Below are 20347 nucleotides of genomic sequence, written 5' to 3' on the forward strand. Positions count from 1 at the left end.
AATGACGATGCTAACAATAAGTCTGCGTCGTTATGTGGTGGAGAAGAGGCTGGAAGAACCATTGCAAGAAACCACGATAGTTGGAATAGTTGTGAAAAGCTTAAAACTGATGGCAATTTTCACCAACGCTATATACCAATCAAGGATGCTTTGGCTTTTAAGAATCTTTCAAAGGATGAGCAGGAAATTTTGTAACACAAAATCGTTAACTTCTGAGGATACTGCGTTTTTGAATTCTTCTGACGCAGTGAAGTGGCTGGAATATTTGTCGAATGCTGTTGTTTGTATTACTGTAAATCTTAATAAGCAGACGTACGGTACTGGATTCTTTGTGAGAATTAACGATGAAGATGTTGTCATGACCAATTCGCACAGTGTGAGAACACCCAACAGTGGTGATGGCGTAGACTTTCGTCTGGTCCACGAAAAAAATATCAAGGTTATTTCATTTTATCATGACAGCAGTTCACAAGTAACCCACAGTGTTGCAAAACTTACTCATGCATCGCTTCCAGACAAAAATAAAGATGAAAACGTTTTGAAGAACACACTTGACAAAAATTTGCACAATACTGGAGTTAAAGCAGATGACGAAAGCGCAAATAGGGATGTTTCCGTAGTTGAGGCTGCAATGGATTTGCTCTCTTCATATTTTAAGAGAAGGGACACTTTTCTCGATTACGTATTGTTGCACCTGAGTCCTTTAAAAGATGAAAAAGTGCTGTTTTCTAAAATGAAACCCATAACAATGGAAAAATTTGACAAGTTGGAAAACTTCAGAAATGTGTCATCATTTGGTATAGCAGATCCCAAAAGTTCTCGGTACCCTAAGTCACTTCGCCTTTTTACCATCTCACATCCACATCGAGCAAGCATGCAATTATCGTTTGGAAATATGCTCTCGAGCCTTCAACACGTATATTTCCTACAGATGGCCTACGGTCAAAATGATACGGGTATGTTAAGCGGTAAGGAACCATTTGCAGAGCACTCGATTCACACATGTAAAGGATCATCTGGTGCGCCTATCTTTGCATATATCTTTGACCACGAAACAGGTAAAATCATTGTTGACAAATGCGTTTATTTTGTCCATTTCTTTGGAAATATTGTGAATGACAAAGCTGTTGGAAAGTCTGTGTCAATATCAACCATCTTACGAAATCTTGAGCACCAGGATACTCATGGAAAACTTGGAATGGCTTTGACAGAAGTTGGAAAAGACAATGTAGGCTAATATAATGAATACTGTTCCAGTGCGATATTACACGACTGACATTATTTTTCATGATATTTCAAGCTCAGGACAAAATAAGATTACATTTTAATCATGGTTCTGACTTTCTTGTCCTGTTAACATTACCAATTTTGCATTAAGTGCTAAGTTCAAATAACCACACAAAGACGATATTCTTTGAGATTTAATAGAAAACCGTTATAAAGAGCTTTTAATGCCATGATTTTTTCGAGCAATAGGACTTTTATTGTAGCCTTCATATATTTATTAAGAACTATAAGAACCCTTATATTTTCATTTCACGTTGATAATAATCATGTTTGCTTAAGTTTATTCATTGAAAAGATGCAGTGTCGACAATTTCTTCCTTTTAATTTAATATTTAGGTTTAACTTTCATAATCGTGGCTATTGGATAGGATTACAACAACCAAAACTTAAGCCTGAATATTTTTGGTGCTTTATTGCTTTAAACGAACGTACATATGTCCTAGAGAGATGACATTGCGTTTAGAACTAACTATAACTATCACAACGAATAAACAACGAAAGAGTATACGTCATCCCCAAAGGGAGATGACGCTCAAAACAGGGATAAATTAAAAACATAATCCTTTTGTCGGCAGAGGACGGGATTGGTTAACTTAGTTAAAACAGCCTCCATGATGCGTAACTGAAAGAATAAACGGCATTTCTTAATGATCCTAAAACTGTCGTCGGAATAAGAATAAGCACAATGGGAGTTATTCAAGAGATGTTTACCTATCGCGGAGTCACATGAAACTAAATTACTTTTCTTACAATCACGTTTTGGTTGTTGTCTTGAGGGGACCGTTCCATTTCTGATTGAAGTTGGTACATACTGTTTGATCCTATCACCCAACCTTTGAGACGTTCTATCTAAATATCGAGCATCACACTCACATTTATATTCATAAATTACATTGCCGGTAAAGATTCTTTTGGGGTGGGTGGTAGAATAGTTCTTTTCGATAATATTGCTCGCAAAAAAAAATTATCAATAATATTCTCAGTTTTCCTTTCAATATCATCAGAAACCTTACCCATCCATGGAAGTTTGATAAACACAGGGCACTTAGCTGGTCCAAAAGGCCTGTTCTGCTCATTTTTTTTTTGTGGATGAGAAAAGTTTATCAAGCATTTTTTCCGGATATCCATTCGAGAGAAATATCGTGAGAGAAAAAACTAATCGACAGTAAATTAATTATAAAATCATTATCATATATTGCATTGTTAAGTGAAATTATTCAAATTATTCTACATTGACAAACAGCTCAACTAAACTTTGCAAATTTTCGAAAAAACCTTCCAAATAAAAACAATTAGGTTAACTTTAAAAAATTATATAACATTAAGTATTGACTGTAAATGTAATGGAAAAGTCAGTTGCTTGAGATTGGTATTTCTCGTTGAAGTGTCAATAATTGTAATAATAACTTGAGATTGCTTTCAATGGCGAAGTGAGGGTCGCCAACATCATTGCTGCACGTGATTGCTTTGTGACAGTTGGTTTGGCATTCATGACAAAGAAAGAATCATCGATACAACTGGTCTTTCCTTCGTCAATCTGGACTTCGAACTTATATCCTCCCAAATTATTTGGTATAGGTGGAATGGAATACACAGGAATTGGAGGAATTGCTTGAGCAATGATTGGATTTAAAGAAGCATTCAGTGCTGAAGAAAGCCCTTTTTGTAGGGGAAGGAGAAGGCGATTGATCGATGCGAGAATTAACCCAAAATAAAATTCAAACTCTATGATCGGTAAGTCAGGGATACATTTCATCTCTCCTTTTTCAATCACTGATTTAAATGTGCAAGTCACTATAGCAGTCGCATTGTGACCAAGTGATGTTTTATTAATTGGCCAAAAGACTTCCTTTTCCAATAACTTAATATATCAAACTTTATCTAAGTAACGTTGAGCACGACAACTTTTACTCATTGCGTGACTTTTGTAGACTTGTTTAAAGACTACCCTTTCCACGGTAAAATAATTAAAGCTTCCGTTGAAGAGTAACTTGAATTAGGGTCGAGTCAATATCTTTGGTTTTTTATGAGAGGACTGGATGTTTCACACATGCAGTCCTTATATTAAAAATCAAACGTCTTCACGAAAAGAATTTTGACAACGTTTATTGGAACTGCATGAATGTTTGTACGGATGTGAAGGAAAATGAAATAACCGAACGATCGCATCAATTTTTCATAGAGTAATTAAAGTCCGAATCAAATAAAGTAATAGCTAGAAAATTCATATAAATTTTGTAAAACGCCCTTTAATTCAAGTTACGACAGCCAGTAACTCGACACAGAGTGTCAGTGTCGAATGTCATTCAACTTGATTTGGCTAGTGTATAGCTCTCAAAGGCTAATATACTATTCCCTGAATTTGTCAAAAGAAAGTTTTTCGTTAAGTTAAATATACATTTGTTAAACTGCAATGACAGCCTTGTTACAAACGTATACATACAATCAATAGTTCTTTATTCAGAAATATTTCTTCTAATTATAGCAGACAGTAATACCTTGTACACAAGAACTTTTCTTGTGAGGCTATCAATATATTCTTGGAGCAATTTTTCTGTTTAATTCAGGTTGTGTTCACTTTTTAATACGTTCTATAAAAAATATTTCTGTACAATTCAGGTTGTGTTTACATTGAGTATCATGAAGCAAATACTGACCAAAATATATTTAACCTAACTATGGTATTTTAGGCTTAAAAATTTCTTTATTTTTTGCACAATTAACTACAAAAAAATTGAAAATACGTCATCGTGCAAAAATGTTCCGCACGTCAAAATGTAGAACTTTATGCCAACCAAATTTTTCAGCAAATTGTTTTGAAATGAGCGAAGGATCCAAAAAAAATGGTTGATTACTGTCAGAATAACTTAATATATCAAACTATATCTAAGTAACGTTGAGCACGACAACTTTTACTCATTGCGTGACTTTTGTAGACTTTTTTAAAGACCACCCTACCCACGGTAATATATCTAAAGCTTCCGTTGAAGAGTAACTTGAATTAGGGTCGAGTCAATATCTTTGGTTTTTTATGAGAGGACTGGATGTTTCACAGATGCAATCCTTATATTAAAAATCAAACGTCTTCACGAAAAGAATTTTGACAACGTTTATTGGAACTGCATGAATGTTTGTATGGATGTGAAGGAAAATGAAATAACCGAACGATCTCATCAATTTCTCATCGAGTAATTAAAATCCAAATCAAATAAAGTAATAGCTAGAAAATTCATATAAATTTTGTAAAACGCCCTTTAATTCAAGTTACGAAAGCCAGTAACTCGACACAGAGTGTCAGTGTCGAATGTCATTCAACTTGATTTGGCTAGTGTATAGCTCTCAAAGGCTAATATACTATTCCCTGAATTTGTTAAAAGAAAGTTTTTCTTTAAGTTGAATATACATTTGTTAAACTGCAATGGCAGCCTTGTTCAAAACGTATAGATACAATCAATAGTTTTCTATTCAGAAATATTTCTCTAATTATAACAGGCAGTAATACCTCATACACAAGAACTTTTCTTGTGAGGCTATCAATATATTCTTGGAGCAATTTTTCTGTTTAATTCAGGTTGTGTTCACTTTTTAATACGTTCTATAAAAAATATTTCTGTATAATTCAGGTAGTGTTTATATTGAGTACCACATGAAGCAAATACTGACCAAAATATATTTAACCTAACTATGGTATTTTAGGCATAAAAATTTCTTTATTTTTGCACAATTAACTACAAAAAAATTTGAAAATACGTCATCGTGCAAAAAAGTTCCGCACGTCAAAATGTAGAACTTTATGCTAACCAAATTTTTCAGCAAATTGTTTTGAAATGAGTCAAGGATCCAAAACAAATGGTTGATTACTGTCAGAATAACTTAATAAATCAAACTATATCTAAGTAACGTTGAGCACGACAACTTTTACTCATTGCGTGACTTATGTAGACTTGTTTAAAGACTACCCTACCCACGGTAATATATCTAAAGCTTCCGTTGAAGACTAACTTGAATTAGAATCGAATCAATATCTTTGGCTGCTATGACTGGACCGGATGTTTCACAAAATCTATATATGTTACAAATTACACGTCTCCATGAAAAGAATTTTGACTTTAGATTTCTATTCACAAATGTTTCTCCGAATTATAACTGGCAGTAATACCTTATAAATACGTAAGACTTTTCATTTGAAGTTATCAATACGTTCTTTGAACAATATTTTTGTTTATTTTAGGTTTTGCTCACTTGAAGTACTTTAAAGGAAATGACAAGCAAAATATATTTACCATAATTATTTATAAAATAAACACAACGAAATGCGTCCGCTGATTGGTCTAGATCTGAGTTTGCATTAGCCAGTGCAAAACACATCTGAGCCCAACCAATCAAATCATTCAAAACAATCAATCAGTTAAAGAGAATTTGCAAATCGATCATGAATACATTTTAGAGGAAGAATTAAAATGTTTGTCTTTTTTCGCATTATTGTTATTTTATAAAAGAAATAAAAGATATTTTTCGTGTTTGCACTGGCAAACCTCGAAGACGTGATTGAATTTGTGGTTCATTATAAAAAAGTTTATAAAGGACAAAACAAGTGCAACATTTTCAGTTGATTTCTTTGTCATATATGTCAAAAAATATTGTGAATACAAAATACTTTAACTTAGTAACCTGCTATTTAACCGTTCATACCTAGTAACCACCTAATAAAACCCTAAATATATAGCAACCAAATGTTGATTATTGAGAAATTTCAGGATTTAAGCTATGGCCGCAACTTCGACAATTTTCAGCAGCCAGACCATTTGGATTGTACGATCGCAGTTGAGCTACCGTCGTCCATCCATACCAATCGTTGACTGTATTTGGATCAGATGTGTTTTCAAGGTCAGCCCTTCGCAATAGCTTGCCTTCTTTGACCTGAAAAAGTTAATAGAAATGTCAATTATTGAGATCGCGTGAAATTTTAACATATTAATAGTAAGAAAGTTCAAGAGAACTTCACGTCCCTATTTATACATCAACACGTTACACTTTAGACAGAAAATGTAAAAGTTAAATTATAGATATAAGAACAAGATGACAAAATCTGGGAGGGAGAAAAGGAAATGCAAAAAAGAATTTATTTTTGCTAATATATACCATGCACGTAAAAATTAAAATTTTGCATTGTGTATCTTCTGGAAATCTAGTAAAATCATAAAAAATTGATTTAAAGCAAGCGTTGATCCATCCATTGTTGTAAAATTTATTTCTTGTATGTATTTTCAAATATTGTATAACTACTACCATAAATGGTAAAAATCAATTATGGTACTAAAACAGTACTAAAGACATAAGCTAGAGCAGTTATAGATACCAGAACATGTAGAAGGATACTTAAAATAACTTTTACAATAACTCGATTATTTTAACAATGTGCAACTCAAATTGAGGTTTTCAAAAATTATTCAAACTCGCTATTCTAGAATTTCCACTTCTCAAGAATGGAAGTTCGAATAAATTGGTCCAATCGATACACGATTTAATTCTGATCAATTTGATTTTAATTCTTTTAACTTATTTTAATCAAGAAAGATTAATTTGTAGTAAAATCTATACAAATTTTAGTTTGTGTTTGAAGTAACTATACGAAACTAAATTTTGATTTGACATTCAATTTTGAGGGATTTCTGGTTCTTTCTTTAAATTCCAATATTTTTTAGTTATGTACGTGATTCTTTCATGAATTACCTGAAAGATTGGGTAGGTGTTTTCCTCGTCTTTATCAACAAATGGAATGTAATCAGTCACTATACTTGAGTCTCCTACATTTTCAGGATGATGAAAGGCTTGATAAACGTGATTGACAGAAGTCTGAACAGCTTCGATGGCAATTGCCTTGTTTTCTTTGCTTTCATCATTCAGCAACATTCCATCACCATAGGCCTTCCACTTAATTCCATTTTTGTTCCTTACGTTGATGCCGAACTCATTGTCTTCGTCGTGCATGAATTTACACAGATAATCTCCAACTTTGGATGGTGTAACCTCGTTGTGCAACTCTTTTCTTGGTACTCTTTAAAAATCAACAGAAACACTTTCTATAAACAAAAATGTCAACCTCCCCATAAGAAACTCTTTCATCAAGCAGATATGAATAAATTACAAACTGAATGAAAAGCAGCTTCTAAAGCTCTTTGTGCTTAATTTAATAGATATTTGTTTGTCTGCTTTAAGTATAGTTACGTGTAATTCCTAAGATGTGTGTTGTGCAGTAGATTGTAATACGTAATAGTCGATTTCTTAAAAGCATCATAAAGAGATTTGAATAGACATAAGAAAACGATTCTTACTCTTAAGTCCTCAAATCCGTCTTTTTTATTTGCTAATAAGGTAGAGAAATTCTATCTACCATTGCATATATCAAAACACGAAAGTTGTTTAGAATATATATCCTTACCATTGTACTTTTTGAAAGTTTGATAAGATAGAATTTCTATCCAACTCTTTAGAAGAACTTTCGCAAATAGATACATCATGACAGATGACGTATCATACATCTAAATTCATGTTATATGTTTCAAAGCATGATATTTACCGTATATGGCCACTGGAAAAGCTATCCGTTAGAAAATGACAAGCAAACGCATCGATGGAATAAGCTTCTTCTAAAAGTGCTATTTTCATCTCATACAGCTCTGCTTTACTTGCTTCTTTGCTTTTGATAGAGCAAGCTCGTGACCTGCCAAATATGCATCTTTTGAATATGGAAGAAAATGGTCGTGATTGTTGCTTGCGAGCTTCATCATTCGTCCAAGGATGACGGGGACTCCGAAAATCCATTTTCCACCAAGAACTTCATCCCATTTTTCGACAAGCGAGTTTCCTAATTCGTCGTAAACTTCCTTAGGAACCACACGAATGTTCCCTCTGTCATCTGGCAATGAAACGACTTCGTCATTGCCGTATAACGCAGATTCAACTTTATCTTTCTCATCTTTCATTATCTCCAATATTTGTTGTAGCTCCTTTTTGATATCTTCGTAATCTCTACCTGCAAGTGTGTTGTACGCGGCAATGAAACGGTGATGAAGACCATCAGGATTGTGACGTTTATCTTCTTTAGGGTCCACTATTGGCTGCTCTGGTATACCATAGAAGTCACCTGCTAATGCAATTATTTGACCGTACGTAAGCTTCACTCCATTGCGAAGAGTCAGTGCTTTCTTACTTCCTTCTACTTCCGTAAACTCTTCTAAAGAAGACTTTGGAAAACGTAGTTTAATATTGTTTCCAATATTTTCATGCTCAGCTGCTTCAAATTCTTCGTTACCATCAGCTTCTTTTGGTTCAGACGAATTAGGTGTCCGTTTACTGACATTTAAAAAACAATCCAAAACTATCTGGCCTTGAATCTTATCGTGTTCGTTATCCATCTTGTTATTATTGTTATTACAGTGACGAATGCCAAAGAACAAAAGTACTGCTAGGACTCAACCGTTTATTTGAAGTTATAACAAGTTATCAAACATGCATCATATTTATTCATCACCACAAGAGCCTTTATTACATTTCCTGTAGATAATGCGCATGTTTTTTTTATAGTTTATTTATGACATGATGTGGCAGTGCAGTGTCGACAATTTCTTCCTTTTTTAATGAGAAACATTTATATTGACGAACAGTATCAGTAAAGTGCCAAAACCTTTCACAAGTTTCCGGCCTTTTGCACGCACAGGCTCGGTTGAAAATGCGGACTGCGGAGTGTGGAGAACTGTGTCGGAGTGCTGAGACTCTCCACTTCCAAAGATAGACTCTTTTACGCACTTTCCACTTTATTCCCCCACAGAGTAGAAAATGCAGGGTTCCACAGCAAATTTTTTACTCCAGGGATCACATGCTTATAACACAGACTCTGCATTTTCTACTGTATTTACCCCCATAGAATGAAAATTGCGGAGCGGAGTCTCATTAAAAATGTTCGACTCCTCAAATCACACGCTTATAACACAGACTATGCATATTCCTCTTCATGTTCCCATATAGTGAAAATTGAGTAAATTAACGTGAACAGGTCAAGCACATTTGATTTTTTTATGAAACTTTATTCCTGTAAAGAATAACAAATCAATTCAACGCATTTTCCACCATGTCTCTCTCATTCCTGATTACTTTTATGTCCATATTTCACTGAGCTACAAGCTCATGTTAATCCAAGTCAATTTGATAAAGTTCTTTCCGACAATGATAAAGGAAAATTTGACTACGATGAAGAGATTGCACTGGATGTTTGAAAGCAAAATCAAACCAATATTCAAAAGTATTTTTAGCTACATAAGTTAACTTGTTATTTACCCATCTTTAAAGAAATGTTTTAATACGATAAAAACTCTTTCTTTCAGAAACATATGACTTGTCTTGAAGATCAATGCAAATATAATTATGCAAAGTTTCCACTGTGAAAGGATCGTTGACGTCAGTGATTACCAGCAAGTGTCACGACACTTTGCACTATAAGCCTACGTAGACCAACTGTCTCCATCTATAGAGGTGAGAATTGGTGATTGGGTTGCTTGTATAGGATAGAACTACAATTTATTCATTTCACTATATTTTGATAAAGTTTTAAACATAAAACTGAACAATTATATTTGTCTTGCTTCATTGAACAAACAGAATTGGCCAAACACTCTAAACATGGATTTTGCAAATGAAAAGTCGAGCGAGTGGAGATACAATGACGATGCTAACAATATATATGCGTCGTTATGTGGTGGAGAAGAGGCTGGAAGAACCATTGCAAGAAACCACGATAGTTGGAATAGTTGTGAAAAGCTTAAAACTGATGGCAATTTTCACCAACGCTATATACCAATCAAGGATGCTTTGGCTTTTAAAAATCTTTCAAAGGATGAGCAGGAAATTTTTGTAACACAAAAATCGTTAACTTCTGAGGATACTGCGTTTTTGAATTCTCCTGACGCAGTGAAGTGGCTGGAATATTTGTCGAATGCTGTTGTTTGTATTACTGTAAATCTTAATAAGCAGACGTACGGTACTGGATTCTTTGTGAGAATTAACGATGAAGATGTTGTCATGACCAATTCGCACAGTGTGAGAACACCCAACAGTGGTGATGGCGTAGACTTTCGTCTGGTCCACGAAAAAAATATCAAGGTTATTTCATTTTATCATGACAGCAGTTCACAAGTAACCCACAGTGTTGCAAAACTTACTCATGCATCGCTTCCAGACAAAAATAAAGATGAAAACGTTTTGAAGAACACACTTGACAAAAATTTGCACAATACTGGAGTTAAAGCAGATGACGAAAGCGCAAATAGGGATGTTTCCGTAGTTGAGGCTGCAATGGGTTTGCTCTCTTCATATTTTAAGAGAAGGGACACTTTTCTCGATTACGTATTGTTGCACCTGAGTCCTTTAAAAGATGAAAAAGAAAAAGTGCTGTTTTCTAAAATGAAACCCATAACAATGGAAAAATTTGACAAGTTGGAAAACTTCAGAAATGTATCATCATTTGGTATAGCAGATCCCAAAAGTTCTCGGTACCCTAAGTCACTTCGCCTTTTTACCATCTCACATCCACATCGAGCAAGCATGCAATTATCGTTTGGAAATATGCTCTCGAGCCTTCAACACGTATATTTCCTACAGATGGCCTACGGTCAAAATGATACGGGTATGTTAAGCGGTAAGGAACCATTTGCAGAGCACTCGATTCACACATGTAAAGGATCATCTGGTGCGCCTATCTTTGCATATATCTTTGACCACGAAACAGGTAAAATCATTGTTGACAAATGCGTTTATTTTGTCCATTTCTTTGGAAATATTGTGAATGACAAAGCTGTTGGAAAGTCTGTGTCAATATCAACCATCTTACGAAATCTTGAGCACCAGGATACTCATGGAAAACTTGGAATGGCTTTGACAGAAGTTGGAAAAGACAATGTAGGCTAATATAATGAATACTGTTCCAGTGCGATATTACACGACTGACATTATTTTTCATGATATTTCAAGCTCAGGACAAAATAAGATTACATTTTAATCATGGTTCTGACTTTCTTGTCCTGTTAACATTACCAATTTTGCATTAAGTGCTAAGTTCAAATAACCACACAAAGACGATATTCTTTGAGATTTAATAGAAAACCGTTATAAAGAGCTTTTAATGCCATGATTTTTTCGAGCAATAGGACTTTTATTGTAGCCTTCATATATTTATTAAGAACTATAAGAACCCTTATATTTTCATTTCACGTTGATAATAATCATGTTTGCTTAAGTTTATTCATTGAAAAGATGCAGTGTCGACAATTTCTTCCTTTTAATTTAATATTTAGGTTTAACTTTCATAATCGTGGCTATTGGATAGGATTACAACAACCAAAACTTAAGCCTGAATATTTTTGGTGCTTTATTGCTTTAAACGAACGTACATATGTCCTAGAGAGATGACATTGCGTTTAGAACTAACTATAACTATCACAACGAATAAACAACGAAAGAGTGTACGTCATCCCCCAAAAGGGAGATGGCGCTCAAAACAGGGATAAATTAAAAACATAATCCTTTTGTCGGCAGAGGACGGGATTGGTTAACTTAGTTAAAACAGCCTCCATGATGCGTAACTGAAAGAATAAACGGCATTTCTTAATGATCCTAAAACTGTCGTCGGAATAAGAATAAGCACAATGGGAGTTATTCAAGAGATGTTTACCTATCGCGGAGTCACATGAAACTAAATTACTTTTCTTACAATCACGTTTTGGTTGTTGTCTTGAGGGGACCGTTCCATTTCTGATTGAAGTTGGTACATACTGTTTGATCCTATCACCCAACCTTTGAGACGTTCTACCTACATATCGATCATCACACTCACATTTATATTCATAAATTACATTGCCGGTAAAGATTCTTTTGGGGTGGGTGGTAGAATAGTTCTTTTCGATAATATTGCTCGCAAAAAAAAATTATGAATAATATTCTCAGTTTTCCTTTCAATATCATCAGAAACCTTACCCATCCATGGAAGTTTGATAAACACAGGGCACTTAGCTGGTCCAAAAGGCCTGTTCTGCTCATTTTTTTTTTGTGGATGAGAAAAGTTTATCAAGCATTTTTTCCGGATATCCATTCGAGAGAAATATCGTGAGAGAAAAAACTAATCGACAGTAAATTAATTATAAAATCATTATCATATATTGCATTGTTAAGTGAAATTATTCAAATTATTCTACATTGACAAACAGCTCAACTAAACTTTGCAAATTTTCGAGAAAACCTTCCAAATAAAAACAATTAGGTTAACTTTAAAAAATTATATAACATTAAGTATTGACTGTAAATGTAATGGAAAAGTCAGTTGCTTGAGATTGGTATTTCTCGTTGAAGTGTCAATAATTGTAATAATAACAGGATTGCTTTCAATGGCGAAGTGAGGGTCGCCAACATCATTGCTGCACGTGATTGCTTTGTGACAGTTGGTTTGGCATTGATGACAAAGAAAGAATCATCGATACAACTGGTCTTTCCTTCGTCAATCTGGACTTCGAACTTATATCCTCCCAAATTATTTGGTATAGGTGGAATGGAATACACAGGAATTGGAGGAATTGCTTGAGCAATGATTGGATTTAAAGAAGCATTCAGTGCTGCAGAAAGCTCTTTTTGTAGGGGAAGGAGAAGGCGATTGATCGATGCGAGAATTAACCCAAAATAAAATTCAAACTCTATGATCGGTAAGTCAGGGATACATTTCATCTCTCCTTTTTCAATCACTGATTTAAATGTGCAAGTCACTATAGCAGTCGCATTGGGACCAAGTGATGTTTTATTAATTGGCCAAAAGACTTCCTTTTCCAATAACTTAATATATCAAACTTTATCTAAGTAACGTTGAGCACGACAACTTTTACTCATTGCGTGACTTTTGTAGACTTGTTTAAAGACTACCCTTTCCACGGTAAAATAATTAAAGCTTCCGTTGAAGAGTAACTTGAATTAGGGTCGAGTCAATATCTTTGGTTTTTTATGAGAGGACTGGATGTTTCACAGATGCAATCCTTATATTAAAAATCAAACGTCTTCACGAAAAGAATTTTGACAACGTTTATTGGAACTGCATGAATGTTTGTACGGATGTGAAGGAAAATGAAATAACCGAACGATCGCATCAATTTTTCATAGAGTAATTAAAGTCCGAATCAAATAAAGTAATAGCTAGAAAATTCATATAAATTTTGTAAAACGCCCTTTAATTCAAGTTACGACAGCCAGTAACTCGACACAGAGTGTCAGTGTCGAATGTCATTCAACTTGATTTGGCTAGTGTATAGCTCTCAAAGGCTAATATACTATTCCCTGAATTTGTCAAAAGAAAGTTTTTCGTTAAGTTAAATATACATTTGTTAAACTGCAATGACAGCCTTGTTCCAAACGTATACATACAATCAATAGTTCTTTATTCAGAAATATTTCTTCTAATTATAGCAGACAGTAATACCTTGTACACAAGAACTTTTCTTGTGAGGCTATCAATATATTCTTGGAGCAATTTTTCTGTTTAATTCAGGTTGTGTTCACTTTTTGATACGTTCTATAAAAAATATTTCTGTACAATTCAGGTTGTGTTTACATTGAGTATCATGAAGCAAATACTGACCAAAATATATTTAACCTAACTATGGTATTTTAGGCTTAAAAATTTCTTCATTTTTTGCACAATTAACTACAAAAAAATTGAAATTACGTCATCGTGCAAAAAAGTTCCGCACGTCAAAATGTAGAACTTTATGCCAACCAAATTTTTCAGCAAATTGTTTTGAAATGAGCGAAGGATCCAAAACAAATGGTTGATTACTGTCAGAATAACTTAATATATCAAACTATATCTAAGTAACGTTGAGCACGACAACTTTTACTCATTGCGTGACTTTTGTAGACTTGTTTAAAGACCACCCTACCCACTGTAATATATCTAAAGCTTCCGTTGAAGAGTAACTTGAATTAGGGTCGAGTCAATATCTTTGGTTTTTTATGAGAGGACTGGATGTTTCACACATGCAGTCCTTATATTAAAAATCAAACGTCTTCACGAAAAGAATTTTGACAACGATAATTGGAACTGCATGAATGTTTGTATGGATGTGAAGGAAAATGAAATAACCGAACGATCTCATCAATTTCTCATCGAGTAATTAAAATCCAAATCAAATAAAGTAATAGCTAGAAAATTCATATAAATTTTGTAAAACGCCCTTTAATTCAAGTTGTGAAAGCCAGTAACTCGACATAGAGTGTTCAGTATCGAATATCATTCAACTTGATTTGGCTTGTGTATAGCTCTAAAAAGCTAATATACTATTCCCTGAATTTGTTAAAAAAAATTTTTCTTTAAGTTGAATATACATTTGTTAAACTGCAATGACAGCCTTGTTCAAAACGTATAGATACAATCAATAGTTCTCTATTCAGAAATATTTCTTCTAATTATACAGGCAATAATAATTAGAAGAAATATTCTAATTATTACTGCCTGTACACAAGAACTTTTGTCGTGAGGCTATCAATATTTTCTTGGAGCAATTTTTCTGTTTATTTCAGGTTGTGCTCACTTTTTAATACGTTCTATAAAAAATCTTTCTGTATAATTCAGGTCGAGTTTATATTGAGTACCACACGAAGCAAATACTGACCAAAATATATTTAACACAACTACGGTATTTCATGCATAACAATTTCTTTATTTTTGCACAATTAATTACAATAAAATTTAAAAATACATGGCAGTAATACCTTATAAACACGCACAGGAACTTTTCATTTGAAGTTATCAATATGTTCTTTGAACAATATTTTTGTTTATTGCAGGTTTTGCTCACTTGAAGTACTTCAAAGCAAATGACAAGAAAAATGTATTTACCATAATTATTTACAAAATAAACACAACGAAATGCGTCCGCTGATTTGTCTAGAGATGAGTTTGCATTAGCCAGTGCAAAACACATCTGAGCCCAACCAATCAAATCAATCAAAACAATCAATCAGTTAAAAAGAATTTGCAAATCGATCATGAATACATTTTAGAGGAAGAATTAAAATGTTTATCTTTTTTCGCATTATTGTTATTTTAGAAAAGAAATAAAAGATGTTTTTCGTGTTTGCACTGGCAAACCTCGGAGACGTTTGTGAGAACTCTTGAGCATGTGCAACCCTCGACCTTTGGTCTCCGGCTTGCACTGATCTGCTCTCGAGTTCTCCCTAAAGTCTCCTCGACTTGCATAAGCCAGTGCAAACAAAGTAAACATCTTTTATTTCTTAAATGATATTGTAACGTTTACATCATATAAATTTTAATGTGACGAGTATCTGAAATTAAAGTTAGCAGATGAATTTTCTAGTTCAATGGTATTTATTTCTCCTAATAAAAAGTGTTGGATAGAGTTCCTCGTAAATTTCCCACGATATATGTTTTGCGCCTTTGAGAATTATTCCTATAAAATATTTGCAAATATATGGTGATTATAAAGCTACATAATTGTTGATCATTATTAAATCCTTGCTGTCAGCTTTTAGACGGAAGCGTCAACGTTTTATAGTTAAATACGATTATAACATCGTCGTAAAATATATCTTCATCTAGCTTCTCGCGTCAGCAATAAGATATAAAAACAAACAAGACGAAATTTAAAATTATCAAAAGACTTGAATGTCGAACAAGTGTCGATAAAAGCAGGGGCGTGGAAAAAAAATGAAAAGTGGATAAAAGCAATTATGAACCATATACTGCAATTGCATATAATAAGCCATTAGTATGGATTGTATCTACCGCGTTCATTGAAATCGGCAAAGTAACTCAGTTTACCGCGTATTCTATTCAACTGAGCAATTCTATTTGCATATATAGTGGTATGTTAGTCTATGTCTTGTCTTATTCAATTAATATAGATTGTATCTACCGCGTTCATTGTAATCGGCAAAGTAACTCTGTTTACCGCGTATTCTATTCAACTGAGCAATTCTATTTACATATATAGTGGTATGTTAGTCTATGTCCTCATTGTCTTGTCTTTGTTAATTTTGTACTTGTATTTCATCAGCTTATAAATAAGAAACAAGGTACTTTTACTTCTAAGATACATATGTCTGACAAGGGGACACTCACACCGTTGTGATTAATTCATAGTTGTGCATGTAGCACAACACAAAAAAAGTTTGTCTAAGAACACCGGATGACATTTAAAATTAAACACTGTTATAAACTTCGGTTTAATGATGAATCTATGATAACCGTATATAATTAGTAATTACATAACTACCATTTTGTCATACAGGCTAGTGGTTTGGAAAAATGAACAAAAAATGTCTTTTGAGACATAGCAACGCATATTAAACACTGTAATAAACTTCGGTTGAATGATGAATCTATGATAACCGTATATAATTAGTAATTACATAACTACCATTTTGTCATACAGGCTAGTGGTTTGGAAAAATGAACAAAAAATGTCTTTTGAGACATAGCAACGCATATTAAACACTGTAATAAACTTCGGTTGAATGATGAATCTATGATAACCGTATATAATTAGTATTTACATAACTACCTTTTTGTCATACAGGCTAGTGGTTTGGAAAAATGAACAAAAAATGTCTTTTTGAGACATAGCAACGCATTTTAAAGAGGAAGATTTTGTCTCTGACAATTAAGGCGTTTACCTTGCTGCTTTAAATTGCTCCATACAGATTAACCATAAAGCGAAAACATTCTTTATTAAGTCGAGAAAAGAAATTGATCTTTGAGGGTGTATATGAGTCTTAATGTCCTAGGCTAGTTAAAAAATATGGTCGAAACATCAGAGCTCATTCGAGGATTTGTATTTGAAAGTTTGTACTTATAACAAACAATGAAACAATCGTATAAATAAATCGAAGATAATCAAACGTCTATGTATATACTTAATTGTAGTGCGTATTGGGGTAAATGCTCCGGTAGTTTTCTGGTAAAAATGCCCTAATAGCCTGATATCCTGTCAAGTTTAAAGATATGGTTAATAAATCAGATTGTCACCAGTACTATCACAGACATGAGCGCAGCGTAGCTTACGCAGCATAATCACAATACTTGTTGCCATGGTGATGAGAGGCTAATATCTGTGTTTGTCGCTAACTATTATTTTATTAGTAATAATTATTTTTTTAATAGTTTTTTCACTTGCATTCGTGTGAGTTGAATTCTTCCACAAAATATATTGCAAATCGATAAACGACATGCAAAATAAGCTCCCAATTGTCACTTCAAATCCTGCATTGTATAAACATCCTCGCCATTTACCAGGGTAAGTACAAGATCAGCATAGAGATGTCATATGATTTTCAACTGTCTTTTTAAAATAAAAGTTTCGTTGAACTTTTAATATGACAAATTTTATTCAATCACTCGTTTTAAAAGCAAGCATAAATATTAATTAATTTAACTTTAAAAATTGGACTATGGCAAACGTATGTATGCGCTTTGTTGTTTTAAAAAAAACTGTTATATGTGTTTGACAGGATACTTTTATTCATATGAAATCGAATTCATTGTCTTAGTTACACAGGACACGTTCATCAAAGCCGTTATCAGCATGGTAAAACATATGGCAACAACACAGCAAATCTACTTGCAGCATATAGGCAGAAAAAGCTTGGAGATAGCACATTGGGTGTCAATGGACAAGGTGGAGATCTTCAGTTACCATTCCCTGCATACTATCAACATGAACCAAGTTATGTCATTGGTACACGACCTCGTACTTGGGATAGATGGTGTCCGCAGCATAAGCATGAGCTTTTGAATGTCAGTAAACGTGAGGTTGAAATCAGGGAGTATAACAAGGTATTCATAACAGAAGATATTCTTGAATAATGATTTAGCCAGTTGGTATTCGGACTCGATACTAATGAATGCATAACTAATGCTACAGCATGAACTGTTTTTTATGTAATTATAACATTGGTAAAAGATTTCTATGTATTACATATGTTGAACAACTATCTGGAAGTTGATTGTTTCTGCAACATGTAAATTTTAAAAATCTTTGAATATGTATACCTGCATAGCCCTAGTACATAGTTCCATAAGAAACTAGTCCCTAAACATTTTTCTGCAACATGTAAATTTTAAAAATCTTTGAATATGTATACCTGCATAGCCCTAATACATAGTTCCATAAGAAACTAGTATGTCCATAAACATTTTTCTGCAACATGTAAATGTTAAAAATCTTTGAATATGTATACCTGCATAGCCCTAGTACATAGTTCCATGAGAAACTAGTATGTCCATAAACATTTTTCTGCCACATGTAAATTTTAAAAATCTTTGAATATGTATACCTGCATAGCCCTAGTACATAGTTCCATGAGAAACTAGTATGTCCATAAACATTTTTCTGCAACATGTAAATTTTAAAAAATTTTGAATATGTATACCTGCATAAACATTTTTCTGCAACATGTAAATTTTAAAAATGTTTGAATATGTATACCTGCATAGCCCTAATACATAGTTCCATAAGAAACTAACTATGCCATTAAACCTCTAACACCTTTAAGCTATACCGATCTAGTAATGTAAGACTCAAAACAGCCTTTAATAGCATTGAGAGGAATTATCATTTATATAAGTGAAAACATTTTTCTCATCAAAAATATTACTTCTATTATATAATTTTTTAATCAGATAAAATCATGGATTCGAGTAAGTCATGTGTGATGAGTACTTTGATCCTATAATTCATTGAATAAAAGCAGTTTGTATTTAAAACAAAATACTTGTGAACAAACGATAAAAACCCTATTATATTTTGAATCTGTAAGAGAATTAATTAAACATCTCATGAAATAATATCACTAGACCATACAATGTAGGATTATATGTATGTTATATCCACTGATTTCACAATTCTATGGGTCTCACTCTATAATGATAACTCTAATAAAGAAAATGGTTAGAACCCAAGAGTATCGTTACATGTTTGTAGATGTAGATCGTCCAGGTTGGTATATTCCTGAGAAGGACTGTTTTTGTTGTTGTTGACTGACGTTTCGACAGTCTCAGCGGTAGTCATCTTCAGAGTCAAAAGATGACTACCGCTAAGGTTGTCGAAACGTCAGTCGACAACAACAAAAACAGTCCTTCTCAGGACTATACCAACCTGGACGATCTACATTTACAAACAGATAACTCTAATGATATCCTGTGGCATAACTGCTATTGGCTCTGGGTGAGCTGAACCACAGCCACACAACCAATCAGCTTGCAAGAGGGCACCATGAATGGTGTTATTCATCAAAATAAAAATAAAGAAGTAGGTTCATATTTGAGCAAGTGGAAGCATTGGATATTTCTCATTGGAAGTCATTGGGTTTAGTTAGCACCCTGCACCACTTATTTAAGTCTAGTCTAATTCTTAAAGTTAAAAAGACCATAACTTGCTCATTAAATATTTTTATAGAATGTCCAAAAGCACCGCGAGCAGTATCGTGACCATACTGCAAGGCTTCCTCTGGTGGAATATTTTGTTCAACCAAATATATCTCATGTTAATACGTTTCACGAAGGAAATTAACCTGTAATTACTGAATTTTGAAAGTCAACTTGTGCGTTTCTAATTTCTTACTCACATATAATTGTGTTCTTTCGCTTACACTACATTTTTAAATCAATGAATTAAATGTCATCAGTGTCTGTGAAACCATAATTGTGTTCTTACGCTTACACTACATTTTTAAATCAATGAATTAAATGTCATCAGTGTCTGTGAAACCATAATTGTGTTCTTACGCTTACACTACATTTTTAAATCAATGAATTAAATGTCATCAGTGTCTGTGAAACCATAATTGTGTTCTTACGCTTACACTACATTTTTAAATCAATGAATTAAATGTCATCAGTGTCTGTGAAACCATAATTGTGTTCTTACGCTTACACTACATTGCTAAATTGATCAATGAATTAAATGTCATCAGTGTCTGTGAAACCATAATTGTGTTCTTACGCTCACAC

At 33.5% G+C, this 20347-nt stretch overlaps 2 protein-coding genes across 2 annotated transcripts; one reads left to right on the plus strand and one right to left on the minus strand.

The window, feature by feature from the left end:
* Positions 1 to 5889: 5889 nt before the first annotated feature.
* LOC124454710 lies at positions 5890 to 8731 on the minus strand. Its single transcript, XM_047005486.1, is given in 4 exon segments — positions 5890 to 6207; positions 7021 to 7345; positions 7868 to 7985; positions 7988 to 8731. Coding segments are annotated over 4 exon segments (1341 nt in total). The 5' UTR covers positions 8706 to 8731; the 3' UTR covers positions 5890 to 6027.
* Positions 8732 to 17418: 8687 nt separating this feature from the next.
* LOC124454356 (protein FAM166C B-like) lies at positions 17419 to 20246 on the plus strand. The gene is made up of 3 exons (XM_047005169.1): positions 17419 to 17633; positions 17887 to 18172; positions 19794 to 20246. The coding sequence occupies exons 1-3, from the start codon at positions 17566 to 17568 to the stop codon at positions 19905 to 19907; spliced, it is 468 nt and encodes a 155-aa protein (XP_046861125.1). The 5' UTR covers positions 17419 to 17565; the 3' UTR covers positions 19908 to 20246.
* The last annotated feature ends 101 nt before the right edge of the window (positions 20247 to 20347 follow it).

Source organism: Xenia sp. Carnegie-2017, unplaced genomic scaffold, assembly GCF_021976095.1.
Source record: "Xenia sp. Carnegie-2017 unplaced genomic scaffold, XeniaSp_v1 HiC_scaffold_3, whole genome shotgun sequence".
Taxonomy (NCBI): Eukaryota; Metazoa; Cnidaria; class Anthozoa; order Malacalcyonacea; family Xeniidae; genus Xenia; species Xenia sp. Carnegie-2017.